At 39.2% G+C, this 19,186-nt stretch overlaps 1 protein-coding gene and 1 long non-coding RNA gene across 2 annotated transcripts; one reads left to right on the top strand and one right to left on the bottom strand.

Annotated features, from left to right (window-relative positions):
- Nucleotides 1-4,061: 4,061 nt before the first annotated feature.
- On the bottom strand, nt 4,062-9,827 carry LOC110967864 (uncharacterized). The gene is made up of 3 exons (XM_022217600.2): nt 9,641-9,827; nt 8,307-8,426; nt 4,062-6,226 (listed from the first exon to the last, which is right to left on the bottom strand). The coding sequence occupies exons 1-3, from the start codon at nt 9,663-9,665 to the stop codon at nt 4,899-4,901; spliced, it is 1,473 nt and encodes a 490-aa protein (XP_022073292.2). The 5' UTR covers nt 9,666-9,827; the 3' UTR covers nt 4,062-4,898.
- A 61-nt stretch (nt 9,828-9,888) lies between these two features.
- Nucleotides 9,889-10,941, top strand: LOC127533641 (uncharacterized). The gene is made up of 2 exons (XR_007941408.1): nt 9,889-9,970; nt 10,476-10,941. It is a non-coding gene; the product is annotated as an uncharacterized LOC127533641 (long non-coding RNA).
- The last annotated feature ends 8,245 nt before the right edge of the window (nt 10,942-19,186 follow it).

The following is a 19,186-nucleotide window of genomic DNA, read 5'->3' as shown; positions in this document are numbered from 1 at the left end:
TTAAGACTTGTTCATTCACCCCTCTTCCTGTCGTACATCTATACATACTACTCTGCTCTTAAGACTTGTGCGTTCACCCCTTCTTGCTGTCATATGTCTATACATACTATGTCCTTAAGACTTGTTCGTTCACCCCTTCTTCCTGTCATACGTCTCTGCGTACTGCTCTGACTTATTCGTTCTTGTGCCCCACCCACCGTCCCTTTACTTCTGTCTCCTCTTCTTGTCTCCTTTTGATCGAGGGTTCGCCCACCAGAGAGCTGTTGCTTATCCCCAGCTAAAGGTACGCGTCTACAGGATCCGTCAATTTCTCGTGTTCCCATTCATTGTCTATGTGAAATGCACACTGCTGGTTGCGTTGCGTTGTGTTTCAAGCTGCGATCTGGTGCGTCATCCTAGAGCTCATTGGATGAAGTAGTCTAATTTCTACTTAATGCAAAATTGATGCAGTGCGCGGCGGTCAGACGCATCGCGATACTTTCGTTAAATGTCTAAACTAGCTGTCGTTGAACTAAAACTAGGACAGACTCAGCAGCTTATTTCTTGTCTCAAATGTTTTCAGAAATATTTTTTGCTAAAGTGCTTTCATAACAAAAGAGAAAATTTGTGACTTTCAGGTTGATCTGACCTTTCTACCGGGACTGAAGGTCTGAAGGGCTGTTATGCGCTGCGTTTCCATGCGAAACAAAAATAAAACATCAACCCTGTAGACGCGTAGCTTGAGTTTTTTCACCTTAACACATAAGCTCAACTCAAGGTACATGTTCACAGGATCCTTCAATTTCTTGCATCCCATTCATTGTCTATGTTAAACACATTCTGGTGGCATTGCGGTATATAGTTTCATTTCTACTTTATGCAAATGAGGTGCGGGGAACGCCGGTCCGATGCCTCGCGAAACTTTTGTTAAACATCTAAACTAGCCATCGTTGAACTAAGACGAGGACAGATTCACCAGATTATTTCTCACTGAACTGTTTTTGTAATAAAAGAGAAAGTTTATGACCAAGTTGCCATGTTGATCCGACACTTCTACCAGACTGATAGGCTGTCATGTGACCACCTAGCGGCCCGCAAGTGACAGAACCACCAAGCGGGCAATATTCAGATGTGGTGCATTTCCATGCGTGAAAAAACACCCCTGTGGACACGTACCATTAGTCATCGCCAACAAAACGTTCATTTGCGTCCAATAAACAATGAAGTGCACTGCCTTTTACATCATGTTCAACTATTTATTTGTTGGTTGAACTGAAACCGACACTATGACAGAAAAAGACTCTGAATAAGCAAATTTAAGTCACAAAGTTCAATTATTATGTAGATATTATGTTAGATAATAGTTGGCTCAGTAATATATTTTTAAAAATTGAAAAGTTTCTTGAGCTGAAGAGGTCTTCCATTGTCTCATTTTGTTAAACAGAAGGATTACAAGCAACAACGATGTAGTTTACAGGGAGATATGATCAACGAAGTGCTTAAATCTGAAAATATTTGGCGTTTTTATACCATTTATGCTTGAAAATGACTGAAATAATTCAGCAATTATCAGTATGATTGTATCAATTTTATGCAGTCTAATTGCTAAAGTTGAATTTTTGTGTGTAAACGATGTATGTCTACATAAATACCGTCGTCATGCAGTTTCAGCAGAGAAACAGCTGAACTGTAACTCCAAAAAATCACCACCGTCTGTCTGGAGTGTGTTGATGTGTTCAGTTGGCAGCTTGACCTGAATATGCAGCAAATACTGAGCCGGGTGCAGCAGTGTTGCATGAGACACAAAAACAGCCAGAATAGTCTCACACGCAAAATTCCTCTTTAATGATGGGGGAAACTAGTTGGAACAGTTTACTTTTGATAAGCTTTTAATCCACTGTAAGACGTGTTGGCAGATCCTGGACCCGACCCTCATTTAGTCGCTGGTGTGCTAAAAAGTGAAGAGAAGCTGTTTTGTGTAGTTTTATGTAAGTATACAGCTGCTTTTATCTGAATCCAGCGGTTGTAACGTTCAAATACACATCATTTTATTTCTGTAGCCAAAGTAAAAATGTGTCTTCTGTGAAATTTTGGTGTTTTCACAGTTTATACTGTAATCAGGCCTTAGATTTTAGATGTTACAAGCCACACTCTGGTATATTTTCCAATGTTTAGGCTATGGTGTGTCATTTCATTTTTAATTAACGTGATTTCTGGATGCGTTTTATATATAATATGAAGAAATTATCTCCTTTGCAACTACCCTATAAGCTATTATTTCTGAAATGTATCCTCAGGAATGAAATCAGCCATTTGAGCCACAACGTTGGGGCTCCAGGTCAGGTCAGTGGATAAAAACAACCAGATTGGTTGTAGTCCAATCTACAAAGCAGGTAAAAATAATTAAAAATAAATAAAAGCAGTAAAGACGATCACTTTATGGCACAACCCAATTGAGTCAGTGTTGGCTTTATTTGCCTTAGGTTTCCATAGATCCCCATTGTTAGTTTGTATTTTCTAGGTTTTAGTAGTTTTGCCCCCTTTTTTGAATTAAGTTTGGTTTGCCCAGTTAGTTCTGTGATTGTTTTCTTTATCAATAAATCTTTGCTTCCTCACCTCCTGTATCTGCCTGCTTTCATGGCCGACCCTGTGTTCTAACGTCCGCCGTGACACTGACATTGTAGGGGTTTTTTTCATCTGAATTTGGCAGATAGATCCACAAGATTCAACTAAACATGGCTCATAATAAATTATATTCTTGTCTGGGGTTTACATTTATAAAACGGTTTATAACACACTGTAATGTAGTTGTATGGACATTTTAGGAGCTCATTCATTGCTAAGTTTTCATTGTTTGAGGGTTCACCAGCGTCAACACTGTTTCCTGCCACTGATGGCTCTTGAATAAATGTTCTATACTGCTTTGGTTGTATAGAACATTTGGGGACTCAGAGAAAGGACTACCAAAGTTCTGTTTGTCTTTTCCAGCTTGCCATGAAAAAACACACCCTGAATTGAGGGATGTTGCTGCCACTATTTCTGTTTGTCTGGTCTTATGGTCTTTGGTTACTGATCTCAGCCAACATACAGTATGTTTATATGATTAGTGCCAATGTCACATTAGTGGCGTTTGTGGAATCTTCAGAGACTTACTACTGCTATTCTCTACAGAGAGGACAGGATAAATGTGGCTGCAAGAGGACCAAACAATCATTTATAGTCATCAGAAAGCCGTTTTGATTTAAAATTATGAATTTTACCTCATGCAGGGTGACGTTAAAGTTGCTTAAATTCTGTCTGACTATATTCAAATGAAGGGTATGAGAAAAACACTCTTAATGAGATACAGTACTAGATGCGGACATTGGTTTATTTTCAAAATAAAGGGGGAGACAAATGAATGTGTCCGAAATACTGTCTCCTGCATTGACTTCAAAATCTATGGGCTGAAAAATAACAAAATCAGCCCTTATTAAAGTGTCCCACCAGACTGTTATTACTTTTCCTCCCATTGCAGAACACAAACCACACCCAGCACATCCACCAACGTGAGCAGCAGCTTACTGTCCTTATATGGAGAGAATATAAGCGGGTTCACATCGGGATCTTATGACGGTAGCTTCCAGTTCTCAGCCTTGAGTGTGTTTTTCCTGCAGATTGTTTGGCTTCTGCTGCACAAAATAAATAACTTTAAGCTTCCAAGTATTTAATGAGGTGAAAAGATGCAGCATTTCAACTCCATCAGGTCTCCAGATTCAAGAATAATTCAATATTTCAGATTCTGCTTTGTGTCTGGGTCATCAATCAAACTGATCAGATTACAATCAGTTAACATATTAACTCCTTCCTACAGAGGTTGATTTGTTTCCCTTTGTGGTCATTTTGCATCTCTTTCTAATTGTGTTGTGGTAATTTTGAGATTGCTTTGTCTGTATTTGTGGTACTTCTTCACACCATTGTAATCCCTGTTTGTCTCTTTGTGGCCATTTTCTTTCTTGTGCATGTTTGTGTGTGTCTTTGTGTTTTTTTGTTTTTTTTTTTGCATGGTCAGAAGCTTCACAATTTCACTCAAAGGCATCAACTTGTTTTATACTTGTTTAATGTTACAGCCTACAGATTATAGACATACAGAGTTAACGATGCTTATGGTTACATATGGTTCAGATTCATGGAATGGGTTTCCATGGTCGAGCAGCTGCATCCAAGCCTTAGATCACCAAAGGATCGGATGCAGTGGTGTAAAGCACACCGCCACTGGACTCTAGAGCAGTGGAGACGCCTTCACTGGAGTGACCAATCACGCTTCTCTGTCTGGCAATCTAATGAACAAGTCTGGGTTTGGAGGTTACTGGGAGAAAGCTACGTGCCTGACTGTGCTGTGCCAAGTGTAAAGTTTGGTGGAGGGGGGATTATGGTGTAGGCTTGTTTTTCAGGGTCCCTTACTTCCAGTGAAAGGAATTCTTAATGCTTTAGCATACCAAGACATTTTGGGAACTTTGTGTGAACAGTTTGGAGCTGGCCCCTTCCTGCTCCAACATGACTGTGTACCAATGCACAAAGCAGGTCAATAAAGAAATGGATGAGCCAGTTTGGTGTGCAAGGGAACTTGACTAGTCTGCACAGAGTACCAACCTCAACCTGACAGAATACCTTTGGGATGAATTAGAGGAGACTGATAGCCAGGCCTTCTCGTCCAACATCAGTCTTCTGGAAAAATGGTCTAAAATTTCCATAAACACACTCCTAAACCCTGTGGACAGCCTTCCCCAAAGAAGTGAGGCTGTTATGGCTGCAAAGGGTGGACCAATTCTATATCAAACACTACGGATTCAGAATGAGATGTCATTAAAGTTCACGTGTGTGTAAAGGCAGGTGTCCCAATACTTTTGGCAATACAGTGTATGTTTATGTGTTCTAAACTATCTAAATAAGCCCTTAACAAAGCCGACACCCTTGTTCCATACTCCAGTTACACCGTCCGCAACAGCACCTGCTACATTGCAAAAGAATTCCTTTACTGGATTACTTTTTTCAGCCTTGTCTCTAGCCTCTCTGTCATACTTCTCCTCCAAAGCTTTCTCCTTTTCTTTCCGATCTCTTTCGTACTGTGATCTTAATTCGGCTTTTTCTGCTTCCCATCGAGCTCTGTCGAGCTCTCTGTCTCTCGCCGCTAATTCTTCTCTCTGCTGCATCTCCAGTCTCTGCCTTTCTAACTCCCATTGGTGCTGCTGCTGTTGAGTCTGCATCGTCATCATGTTCTGACTGTTCTGCATGCTTAATGCCATAAACATATTACGCATCTGCTCCTGCATCTGATCCCTGTCCTGACGCTCCCTCGCCGCCACCAGCTCCATATTTTGCCTCCCCCTGTGCCTCTCCACCTCCATCTCCACTTTTGCATTGATAAACCTCTCACCCTCTCTTGTCAGTTCCGCCAACTTGGCCTGCATTGCTTGATTTTCCTCTTCTCTGACCCTCCTGTCTTCCATCCTTTCAGCCTTGAAATGCTCCTTAAGATTCCTCAGCTGTTCTTCGTATACTGCTTGCATTTCTCTTGTCAGTTGCTCCTTTTCGGCACGCATTTCTGCCTCCTTCTCAATCAAGATGCGCTGTTTCTCCTCATTGACTAATCTTTCTGCTTCCTCAAACATCTCGCTGGTGTAGTGGCTTCCACCATTATTCGACACTATATTTCTGATCTTCCAAAGCAGCTCGGTGACCTGAGAGCGACTCTGCAAGTTATTATTGAAGACATGGTACTGGCCGTGACATCTGGCCACAAGATCCTGCAGTTCTGGGGACTTCCCGATGAACTCCTCAATAGGTTTGCCTTTGAGATCGTCGCCTCGAGTGAACAGGACCATGCTGTATTTGTCTGCAGCATCGCCAAACAGCTCCTGAATCTGCTGCACTGTCTTCATCTCTTCCTCCGTGAACCTGCCCAATCCGATGACGATCAGGAAGACGTGGGGTCCTGGACAAGCGTAAGAGATGCACTGGCTGATGTGTCTACATATTGTGCTCACCCCATGCCTGGTGTCAAACAGACCCGGGGTGTCAATAACCACCACGTCTTGTCCGTCCACCGTCGCTCTGGCCTTGGAGCACTCATCAGTAATAGACCTGGGACTCATTACTGATTCAAAGGTCTCCCAGCCAAGAATGGTGTTTCCTGAGGCGCTCTTCCCAGATCCAGTCTTCCCCACCAGCACAATCCTCAGCTCCTCAGTGGCTCGTGGCATTGATCCTGTTTGGAAGCAGGAAAATGTCAAAGTACTGTTTACCTTCAAAATGTTAAAATTAATATCTCTTCTATCATTAGACACAGAGAAGGCCCTTGATAGAGCACCTGTTCGATTTTCTGGAAAGATTTAATTTCGGAGAAAGTTTAAGAAAGTGGGTCTGCAGAAATCTTAAACAGAAAAATTTCACAAGCTTTTAACATCAAAAGAGGCTGTCATCAGGGATGTCCATTGCCCTCACTGTTGTTCACGTCAACAAAACGACCGCAGCCATAAATTCATTGAATAACAGTTGGAGAAACTGAACATAAGCTGTCACTCTATGCTGATGATATAACTTTGTTTATCACAAAACTAAGCAAACCAATTCCAGCTCTACTACAGTTAGTAAGAATATTTGGTGATATTTCAGGCTATTCAGCAAACAAAAACAAATTGGTAATACTACTTCTTAATGAAAAGAAAAGATGGAACACAGCTCCCGAGGTTCTTAAATTTAATATGGTAGAGGAATTTACATATACTTGAGAACACAAATTTGGACCAAAGATCTGGTGTGATGTAAAATAACAAAAAGAACCAGACTCCTTGCCACAGTGCAGCCCGATATGTGGTAGCCAGTTCTTCACAATATCAGAAGCTGATGTTACATGTAAAATCTGGGCCTCTAAAGGACTCGAAAAGCTCCGAGATCGGTATCTATTAAATTCTGAAACTATGAAAAACTAAGTTTAATCTGAACAGAAAACACTGTTTTATATAAAAAATCTTACAACTTAGATGCTCAAATCAAAGCCATATAGTTGTTCACACTGATAACAAAGGACAGTTTAGAAAAGGACATCATGTCTGAATTCTACAAACTCATTACATCTCACTCATCTGAGCGCTCACAATATAAGCTCTGTGCTCGAAAGAAAGATCTGGAAACTGAAATCTCAGCAAAGGAGTGGAAATCTGACAGAGCAGCAACTCATGCTCAGACAGCTCAGACTAAGTCATGATAACTGGATAATGCAGACATACATAACTCCCGCATAGCTGAATCAGTTCAGTGAAAACATAGCAGATATGTGCACTAAATGCACAGACGTTAAAGAAACACTGTTTCACTGTGTTTGGCAGTGCAGGAAAAGTCAAACAGTTTGGGAAGAAGAACTGTCTGTGAGAGGATTATTTCAAAAAGAATTTCATTGGACCCTAAACTGTTTCTAATTGGTATTTATCCTTAAAAAAAACCCCATCATTCTAATTAAAATGAACAGACACTGATGAATTTCAGCTTCTTAAACGCTAAGAACATGATAGCTCAATTTTGGAAAAGGACTTACAGAGAAAATATTACGGATTGGATTAAACTAATTACGTCAAACTTGCTACTAGAAAAAAATGACATGCACATTCAAAGACAAACAAAAAAATCTCAAGTTTGGGGACCCTTGATCAAATTTGTGACCAACCAAATGATTTCTGTATAATGTTGCCACCCGTCAGTTGGAGGGAGCGGTTGCTGTTTGTTGGGTTAGTTCAGTATATGTTGAGAAAATAATGTCAAAAATGTTAAAAACTAACACTAGCCACCATTTCTGTCTCCACTGGTATCACCTGTGGACACTTGGAAAAATGTTGTACATGCTGATTCCAAGGATTTCAATTTTTGTAAAATAATTTTCTTTTTTAATATAATTTATGGCATTCTAACTGTGCCTTTGTGTACAGTAGACATTTTTGAGTCCTCTCTTAACTGATCTGTCGAACAAATGGTGTTTTTATCCAAAAAAGGCTCAAGTACGGTACATTCTAGTTATGTTCTTTCATAATGATTTGCTTGTTGAGCATACCTCTTTGTAAAAAAAATCATAAACAACTTAACAATTAATAGTTTAACATGCTTAACGTGTCAACAGGTATAAACTGGCCTCGGCTAAAGTACACCACAGGCTATACTTTGGCCTAGGCCCCTTTACACCCGGGTATACTTTGGCCGGGGGTTTAATCTGGCCTGTTATACCCATACTGTGTGTTACTCATTCACCCGTTCCAACACACACCAACGGTGGTGGAGACGCCGTGCAAGAAGCTCACCATCAAACGAGTTGAACGGGCGGTTCTGTGTGCCCCTCATAGACGTTGTAGCGCGTGGAGTGGATCGATATGGAAAACTTGAGGCTGGTGCTGCTGTACCAGCTGAGCCGCCGCTGCCTCCTGGTGACAAAAACAAACACACCTGAAGGCTTTAGAAGACACAATCAACAGCTGTTTGCTGATATTAGCTGTACAGAGCAGCATGGAGAACAGAGAACTGAACTTGAAAAGAACAGAATAGAATGGTTTTATTGTCATCATACATGGTATGACAAAACTATAAACAGCTTCCACTGGACGGTGCACGACAACAGCAAAAGGAGAAAAAATGTCAACATTAAATAATACAATCAAATGCACCTATAATACAAAACAATATTAAAAATGACAACAACTGCAGAGGAGGCCAGATATATACAATATGACCTGTAAATGAGATGGAATAAGAGCCAGTAAATAGAATACATATGTCAGGAAATTGCACATATGGGCATGAAAACAGCAAAAAGTGACATTGTGCATTCAGGTGGACAGGTGTTTGGAGTTTAGGAGACACTACAAAGACAACTAACAGGTTCACAGGTATGTTAGGCTGAACGCCAGAGGTTCTATTCACCAGATCACTATGGTGACTGATGATGCACAGCTAGCCTGCTCCGGATGAGGTTCTGTTCAGAGTTTGGGATTTAAATCAGTTGCAAGAAGCCACCAGTTCTGCTCCTGACAATATTCTCTGAGTGACACAGATTCTTAGTTGATGTTTTATCTAGAACAAAAAAATGAGTGTAGTTGTTATTCTAGTGCTTTTTATAACCTTGTGGCCTCTCTGTCACCCTTTGCACTTCTGTCTAGACTTAACCACAACAATTGTGATTAATTGATGGCTGTGGCTCACACTCTGCTGCTCTATAAACCAAAGTTTGTTTTATGCTGTTGCTGTCACGCTCTGCGGACTGCTCTACACTCTGTATGCCCGTTTGACTTATTTGTGAAGAATAACCCTCACAAAGACATTCTGGTTTCTATTAGTTCAACATGCTGCCTTTCTAGAGTTTTTCAGGAAAATCTAATTCCTGTTTATCCCAAGTTTGACACACTACAGGCAAACAAAGTGCGGTAAAACAAGCAACGTGAAAGCTTCAGACAACACCATAAACAGCTGTTGGCTGGAATCAGCTACGTAGCTCTAAAAGGAGGTCATGCAGTGAACCGTTACATTAAGAACAACATCTGACTGACTGAGAGGCTCCAAGCAGAATCAAACACTCCAAGAAAACAGTATTAGACAGATTTAAAGTGACACATAAACTGAACATAGCAGTGACAGAACTCACCATAGGGGGGATATTTGCTGAACATTGTCAGGTTTAAGCGTGCGATCCGCAGTGTGTAGAAAGTGAAAGTATTCTGGTGTTTCTGTGGGGCAGAGCCGGCGGAGGTCCTGGTCCAGGATGCCTCCCCCTGCCATGTGATTCCTGGTCACTTCCAGATAGTCACGTCCAGAGCCCTAGAGATAGTAAGAGTTGCGACACTCCCATAGGGTGCCGTTGTACGCTTTCTTCCAGTCTACTTCCGGGTTGTGGAGGCTTGTTTAATTCCAAGCACCGCTTCGACAGTGACAGCCACCGTTCATTTGCACTGCAGGTCGTTGAGTATATGTGGAGGTAAGTTGATGAAATGCCTACCTCTTTTGAATTGTCAACTGCCTATATTTTATCAGAGGCTCTTTATGATGCATATGCTGAGCTTTATTTGTATTTGCGCAGCGTAATTATATATATTTTTTATCTTGGTAGACGACCGAATTTCTGCTACTTTTTTTAGCTCGACTCTGCTGTTAGCTGTGAAGTTATCTCCAGGGATATATTGACGGATTAATTGTTGATGAGTCGCTACCTCTTTTTAATTTTAACGTCTTTATATTATATCAGAAGCCCTTTGTGGTGCATACATTTATCTGTATTTGTGAATATTGGCAGATGACCGACTTTCAGGCATTGCCTTGTGCTTGTTAGCTCTTCTTTGAAAGCTACCTAGCTACATCGCTACCTCTTTTTAATTGTCAAGACTACGTCCTTTATATGAGACCCTTTATAATGCATAAACTTATACTTGTAAGTATTTAACAAATATATTTATTAATATCTATCGTATATATCTATCCTCCAGTATCCCGAGAGCCCTCACTGAAGACACGAAGACCCTCATTGTTTCTCCCATTGTCAATAAAACATACAATTTCATTCATCAAAGCATAATGAGTTGTTATTCTTGAATATATATATTTTGTGTATGTCTTAATATGGTTATAGTGAGTCAACTCCTGCCTCATCAGAAGTGGCTGGACACTATCTGCTGAATGGACTGTTGTTACTCTGCTTTTCAATAACTCCCAGACTACGGGTAAGTGAATCAGAGAAATATAGACATTGTCTGGAAATACAATAATCCAGCTGGGCAAAAATTAACATCTTCAATCATCTTACATTTCTGTGTAAAAGTCAATTTTCCATGCTAACACGAATGTGAAACATTCCCTCCAAAACCCCAAAAGTGTCTTTAATATGTCACCTTACGGCTCAAAATGTAAAACTGACATTTACATACATACTCCAATAAATTAATAATCAAACAAGTACTTGGAGGTGTGATTTTATTCCTTTTTTACCGTGAAATCGCCGCTCTCAGTCCCATAGAAGGAAATAACAGCTCTGGCTGTTTGGAACTATTCAGGCTTACATGAACCACGTGACCGCCCCGCTGCGAGAGCATGAGTGTCGCAACCATAGATATATATACAAACGCTAGATATCTCGAGACGGAGTCGGCGGTGTCGTCACTTGGCGGCCATCTTAGGACAGGGGACTGCTCTGGCGCACTGTACTGTAGTCAATGGTAAGGTGGATGATTTCCTCACTTTAACACTCATAACTCGCTCAATTCTTGATTGATTTACAAACGGTTTAGTTTATTACAAACCTTATTAACGTGGCTATGATTCAGGCTCAATTCCGAAATCGCAGCTTTTCGTTTTGAAAAATGCGGCATAGTTGTGTGTCTTTTCTGCCTGGCTACTCACATTGAAGATGGTGTTACTCACAATCTGATTTTCAATTATTAGGTTTTCCTGAGACCAACGTTTTTGAGAACCTAATCTTTAGGCGAAATTACATTCTTTGTGGTTGTGGTTGTATTTATTTGCTTGTTAAGAGACTTTGATTGAGACCTTAGACTTATTGTTTGTATACATCTATGCCTGGATAAGTTAGCCTGCAGCCGAAATGCATTGTGGGTAATGTAGGCACCGGGTTCATGAAAAGAAAAGACATCATCTCTTTTTGTTGTGCATTGATTTTGGTTGAGCTTTGTTTTTATCTGTGCATTAGAAAGCTGATAGTAATAAAAAAAGTGCAATGTTAAATATTAAAATTACATTTACATCCATTTATGCTGAAAAAAGCTGATATCTGTGTTCATTATTATATGAATTCAATGGTTTTAATTATTCTTATGTAAGCAGTAAAACAAGTACATCTCTGACGTTTATAACAAACCAAGCTGTTCTAAAATCGGTTGAAAATTGAGCAATCTACAGTGATTTTAAAATCCATGCTCCATTGACTTTAATGTTATGAGTGATCGAGCAGCCCTGTCCCAAGATGGCCGCCATGTGGCGACGTCGCTCCCCATAGGCTGACAGCGCTCATGAGCCATCTCGTGTTTGTATATATCTATGGTCGCAACTCTTACTATCTCTAGGGCTCTGGCTACGATTCCATGCTCTGTCCAATCAGCGCTCGTATTATTTCTAAGACCCGCCCCTTTTCTGACAAGCATTGACGAATCGGAGACTTGAGGCTGCCGGCTGAACGAAATTCAAGATGTCGCATAGCAACGTCAGATTAAAGTGCTAAATTTCTCACCAACAACTCAAAAAGTAAGTTCATCTTTTATAGTTTTTGTCAGTACAAGTATATTAGACACAAACGCATATATATATATATATATATATATATATATATATATATATATATATATATATATATATATATATATATGTTTTTTAACGACTTACTTGACGCATTTTGCCTGAATCTCAGCATGCCATGTACTGTACTGCACTTTATTGTACTGTACTGTCCTTTACTGTGTGTTACACAACTGCACTGTACTTTACTGTACTCCTTTACTGCAATTTAATGTACTGTACTTTATTTTACTTTCACTGTACTTTACTGTATTGTATTTTGCTGTACTTTATTGTACTGTGTTTTTTTGTACTTTTGCTGTACTTTATTGCACTTTACTGTACTGTACTTTATTTTACTTTTATTGTGCTTTGCTGCACTTTACTGTACTGTACTTTATTGTACTTTTATTGAACCTTACTGTACTGTACTTTACTGTAGTGTATTTTATTGTACTCTCTCTGCATTTTACTGTACTATACTTTATTTTGCTGTACTTTGTTTTAATGCACTGTACTCTATTTTACTGCACTTTACTGTACTGTATTCCACTCTACTTTGCTCTGCTTTTACTGCACTTTGCTCTACTTTACTTCGGTATTTACATTTTGTGCTGCTTTATTCTTTGACTCCACTGCATTTCTGCAGGGAATATCGTACTATTAAAGGATAAGGATAAACCTTATTGATCCCACAGTGGGAAAAGTTCACCGTTTCAGCACCTCCAAATGAAAAGTAAAAAAGTAAAATTTTACTCAAGTACATTCATTTAACAGATTTTATTACGAGCTATTTTGCAAATTTATACTACTACATTATTCAGAAATTGACCATGCTGCATTATGTTTGATACTTAAAGGCATTAGAGGAGATTTAATTTCCTACGACTGTGAACGTAGCATGCGCATGCGCACGCGCACACACAACCTCTCCCTCCCCCCCTCTTAACATTTACGAAGAAACGCCCCCCTCCAGAAACTTGCGTAGCACTCGTGAAGCTTTCTTTTACGGTTGGGTCCCCCTGGATCTTTATCTGCCATTATGTAAAAAAAGATGAGCAAAACAAGTCTCCAGCTAACTACGAAGCTATACCAAAGCAACACATACACAAAACACGTAAGTCCAAGGCGTACGTAATCTACGTAACTAGGCCTGAGCCGGAAGATTTTTGATTGACAGGAAAGGGAGCAAACCAAACGCCTCGGTCCGAGCGCATTGATTGGCTGATGTTTTTCAGGTCCTGCCATGTCCACAGTTATTTTTTTAAATTTTTTATTCTTTTAGAAACCATACATACAAGTCCACTAAAGGTCAGTATATTCATTTTATGTGAATCAGACAAATTAAACAAACAAAAAAACATCCTCCATAATGCCTTTAAAGTAGATTTGATGTATATTATTTATGTAGTTCTGTTTATTTGAATGCAGGACTTTTACTTGAGTGTTTCTGCAGTGTGGTATTCTTACTTTCACTACTGTTAATTTTCTGGGTACTTTTTCCTCACAGATAACATCTGAGGAAGCTAAGAAAGGGAAGCCATGGATGTGACCCCAGAGACCAGAGATGCTTTAATTCAGCGTCTGTCCTTCTGCTGGAATTTCTGTTGCAATGAAGGAAAAGCCAAAGCTCAGTGCTGCCTCTCAGTGGGGGAGAGTGGGGTAAGTGGAGCCACCACTTTTTTAGATAACAATGGAAGAAGTTGGTCATGTGAGCAAATATTTCTCCTCCAGTGAAGAGAAGGAGCACATGGAGGAAGAAGTCGGCATGTTTTAGTTAACAAAACAGTTTTTTTCTGTTCAGAGTAAGCTTTTCATGTTTATACTTTTATGAGTGCTGTGTCTGAACAACTATTGTGACATCTGAAAGTATTTCACACGTGTGTTAGTGCATTAGTGAGCTACAATGTGAGGCTAAAGGGTTAGCATGAAGTTAGCTCTAAACTACCTGGATGAAGCACTTTTGTTAAAATGTTGGCAGTGAAGGTTTAAGTTTAACCAGAAGTAGTGATGGCTGAAAGACACTTCATTCAAAACATGGTTCATTACTGCAGGCTTCAATAAACACACAGTGTTCAAGTAGGACATCTAGTGGTCAATGAAATGAAATGCAATCAGGACGTGTTAATTGGTTCATGGATTGTTTTGGATTTGATTCATCATGCTCATTCCTGTTCAACTACACCAGATGATTGTATGGTTTCTAGTAGATACAATAATAATAATAATAATAATAATAATAGTAATTATAGTGACAATAACTTTTGAAGACTGAGATTGGGAAGTCCATACGTCAGGTGACAGATGAAGATCGACAAGTTGACTTTAACCTTCAGATGCTGCAGGGATTGGACCCTACACTCTTCCATAAGTGGGTCAAAAATGACCTGCATAAGAATCAATGTGTTTTTATGCCATTTGTGTCATTTTGGTTCAGAATAATCACTTGTATTATTGTTTGTATGATATTTTTGTCCACACAAGAATGATTTAATGTTTGAAATATGTTTGTTTTTCACTTTACAACAGATTTTGAACATTTTGATCATTGAAAAAGAAGAATATCACACAGAAACATCCATTTAGTTGACATATTTCCACTCTTTTCCTCCAGCTGTTGCTGCCCTCCGTCCCTCCATCACCTCTTGTATGATATGATCAGTGATAAAGAGCTTTGGGTAGTCATACAGATGTTACAGTTTCTTTAAAAGTATAAAAGGTAACTTGAAAATTATCACAAAATGGTATCAAAACATGTTTTTTGAGGAATAGTTGGAATATGAAATGATAAAAACTTTTCATTGACAACAAAACGGGTCATTTTTGATCCACTGATGCATCAAAGGGTTAAAGCAGTTCATGGACAAAAAACAGATTCTTTCTGCTCTGTGTCTGGGTCATTAATCAGAGTGATCGGATTAACATCAGAGAAGTAACCAGAACAGGGTTCAAGAGAACAGGATCTGCCCACCAGGTCTTGGATGAACAAATGGAGACAGATCTTGTATTTTATGAGGTTCAGCATTTTCTGTTTTACTTCAACATAATTCATGGCACAATTTACCCCGACATTTTCCCAAAAGGCTCAATTTAATTTTTTTGTTTGGAAGCAGGAAAATGACAAATAATAATAATAGCTTTATTTATATAGCAGCCTTAAGAACAGCGATCACAAGGTCCTTTAACAGTCAAAACAGGCAAACAGACAATCAAGCAAGATATAGGAGACAAGTCAGAGCAGTCAATTAAAATAAATAGTAAAAATGATGAATGAATATTTAACTAGACTAACAAACATATCAAACAAGGGAACTAGTCAGTTTAAAAATTAAATAAGATTGAAGGTTAAAGGTTAGAAATTAAAAATCAAAAGATTAGAGAATTGAAGAATTAGAGATGACATCACACCACAGATCCAAGCAGCTAAAATTAAAATAAAACAAGAGAGAACATATAGAATAAACAGGAATTAAGGCAAAATAGAACACTAACACTTATTAACACAAAAACTAAACTTCACATAAAAGCAAGTCTATAAAAGTGGGATTTAAGAAGTGATTTAAAAGAAGTTATTGATTCTGCAGGCCTCATCTCCTCAGACAGGAAGCTCTAAAGTCAAGGGGTCTTGATGGAGAACACTTGGTCACCTTTAGATTTAAGCTTTGACTTTGGAACGACCAGAAGGATCCACCTGAGGCTCATAAGGGGTTAACAGATCGCAAATATAACTTGGGACGACACCCTAATGAGTTTAAAAGTGATCAGTAAAATCTTAAAATCAATTCTCAGGAGGACAGGGAGCCAGTGGAGGGAAGCCAGGATGCAGTGGCGTCACTAGTCCTATTTTAGGGGGGCTTCAGCCCAGTGGTGTAGTGGTTCCTGGAGAAGTGGGTATACTCTTAATTTTCACCTTTTTTTTAATTAGTCCAGAAAAACGCCCTGTTTTAGAAACAGTGACATAGAAGACTACTCTCTTCAATTTATTCAGTCATTTCTACTTGCCCACTATTATAAAATTATCATGACTTGATTAGGAGCAGTTTGTAGTTATTACTGGTCACACAAGCAAACTGGATTAATGTAACATGTATTTATCATGAGGCAAACATGGTGTTTCAGTTACTTTTGAACATTTATTTGAATAAAATACTTCAAATATGAAGTTGACAGTGCATCCTTGTTCATATTTCATCATGAATAAAACCTCAATATTGTTTTAGGTCGAATCTTAAACTACCTGTCCCCATTCTTGTGTTTTTACTTACTTTAAAATCAACTACCAGCCCAGAGGTTTTCCCACATTATCCCAATCTAGCTAGCTTCAGACTTACGTTAGAATAACGTTAGCCTTTCAAAACGATAGTCAGACTCGGCCCGACACTTAGTTTAACCTGTTGCGCTTCAGTTGCGCTTCAGTGTCCCGCCCGTGGTACACTTTGAGATCTGCATAAAGCATTTTGCTAAATGTCTGAAACTGCAAACGTGATTATACAAACACTATACGCCGACGGAAAGCTTAGATTCTCAGGAATCCGCTGGAATAAATCACTTTCAGATGTGATTACCACAGCGGTAATATAAACACATTTGTCCGACAAACAACGAATATCCATCCATCCGTTCTCTATACACGGCTTCAACACAGCGCGACTCACATTTCCGGGTTCATTATTACACACAGATGAAAATATTCCACAAAAAAACGGCCATAATCCAACCTTTTACATCCAGACGACACAAGCCAGTAAAATATTTTGTCCAAAACATGTCTTGAAGACGGTGTATGATCCACGAATCAGTCGTTTTCGAGGAAATGCACCTCGCGATGCGCGTCCAATATTCCCTGTATTTCTCGTCATATTTTTATTTACAAATAGAATATTAGCGATTTTTTTGTACACCATATACTACCATATACTATCTTTGGGGTGACTTCCTTCTGGAGCATCAGCTCCAGCATCAGATACACACAGTGAAACAGGAGCTGAGCTCATTCACGTATGATTATGTGAATAATGGTGATGATAATATTAATAATAATAATAATAATAATAATAATAATAATCACTCCACCACCCCTATTGACCTGTAGGAGTCAGGGCAGAGGAGCAGAGAGAGTGAGAGGGGAGAAACCTACTGGAAAGGTGAGTTTAAAGGATTTTACAGGATAGAGTCATTTGTGATGCAGATAGTCTTGGATTTTTATGGAACTTGATATGAATATGAAATATGAAACATTTCAGTCCAGGTGCACCATATAAGACTTATTTAACTTGAGCTTTTATTTATTAGAGTAATGATTGGAAAGTGGAGATAGCCAAGAGAGAGATATATAAGCCAAATTAGCCTGGCCCAAATATATGTAATAAATAAATAATTTTGCTAGTTTTGGACCGAATATGACTCTGTTTTCACTGGTTGGACTAAAGAAGACTAAGACCAGGAGCACTGTGGCTCTAGAGGGAACACTCTCCTCTATTATGACTATTAAAATGGCTGGTTTGGAGCCATGCAATAAATGGAACCCACCCCAGAGATCATCAAGGCTTCAAAAAAGGCCATCAGGGAGTACAACATGGCTCACAAGAATTCATTTTTCCCTGTTCTTTTCCTGTTCCTGTTTACAATTGTGCCATTTATTCTGAGTTGACAGTCTTTGTTATTTATTTTTGGGCCTCGTTAATAAGTTATTCATTCATTTAGTCCTGGGTTTAGTCCATGATACCCTGCTCCTGTGAAGTCAGACCTGGTTTAGTCCTGATTTTAGTCCATGTCATCCTGCTCCTGTGAGACAGAGTTTAGTTTGTGATTGTAATTCTGTTCAGTGAATAGATAATTTAAGTTATAAAGATGTTTTGCTTTTGCTTAAGCACTTTTTATTGTTTAGTTGCTGATGTGGTCAAATTGAAGCTGTTGTGCGTTAGAAGACAAATGTTACAAGTGGTTGCTGGAGTTATTTCAGTTATGCACATATTTAAGGAAAATGCTGAAATGTGTTGTGCACATCCAGCCACAGAACTTTCATCCATATTTTACATGAAGAACCATTTTCAATACTGCCTGCTGTTGCATTTTTTTTGCCATTTTTTAGCTCAGTGTTGTTTTTTTATTATCCCTCTATAATAAGATTTTAACAAAGTGCTCATAAAATATACCAGAATGCAAGAAATAGGATCAGTAATTTTCAAAATGTTCTGGGGGAGGACCCCCAGACCCCCCATCAGCGTCCTGCACAAACCAAATCTCACTCTGAGGTCTGATCACAACTTGGCAACTCTGAGTTATTGTGTTGTGAGCAAAGGTCATGGCCACTGTGGTGTAAAACATGTACACAGTAAAGTATCTCTGTATAAATCTAAATCTTAATGTGGAAAAGCAATTTCTCAGTTTTTGTTAGCTGTAAAATTAAATGTTCGCTCACATCCTGTGCATCTCCTGGGGGCTAAGCCCCCCCTGTCCTTAAAACCTAGTGACGCCTCTGGTGTGATGTGATGTCATCTGTTAAAACCTGTAAGAAGCCGAGCTGCTGGACAAGTTGGAGGAGACAGAGGAGCTTTCCAGGAATGCCAGAAAAGAAGGAGTTACAATAATCAAGATAGGAAAAGATGATTGTATGTAGAAGTTTTTCCAGGTCTGTCTGTGGGAGCATCGGCTTCATCTTGGAGATTGTTGTGATTTGGACGAAGCAAGACTGGATAACTTTTTTGATGTGGTGAGCAAAACTGAGGTCTGGGTCAAATAAAACATCTACAATTCTGGCAATGAGCTTTACGTTGGTGGATAATTGACCGAGGTTGTTGGCGGTGAGACTGTTGTGTAGGTTTGGAGGGTTAAAAAGTAAGACTTCAGATTTTAATTTGTTTAGTTGAAGAAGGTTCTGAGCCATCCAACGGTTCATGCCATTGAGACAGTT

Source organism: Acanthochromis polyacanthus, chromosome 4, assembly GCF_021347895.1.
Source record: "Acanthochromis polyacanthus isolate Apoly-LR-REF ecotype Palm Island chromosome 4, KAUST_Apoly_ChrSc, whole genome shotgun sequence".
Classification (NCBI taxonomy): Eukaryota; Metazoa; Chordata; class Actinopteri; family Pomacentridae; genus Acanthochromis; species Acanthochromis polyacanthus.
Note: the sequence above shows the minus strand (reverse complement) of the source record. Positions and strands in the feature narration are given on the sequence as shown.

Excerpts from the sequence above, each read along its gene's own strand:
- LOC110967864 (XM_022217600.2), bottom strand. The coding sequence starts at position 9,665 with ATGTTCAGCAAATATCCCCCCTATG. Across the intron at positions 8,427-9,640 it reads CAGCAAATATCCCCCCTATG|GAGGCAGCGGCGGCTCAGCT; the intron begins GTGAGTTCTGTC and ends TTTTGTCACCAG. Across the intron at positions 6,227-8,306 it reads CCCGTTCAACTCGTTTGATG|GATCAATGCCACGAGCCACT; the intron begins GTGAGCTTCTTG and ends GCTTCCAAACAG.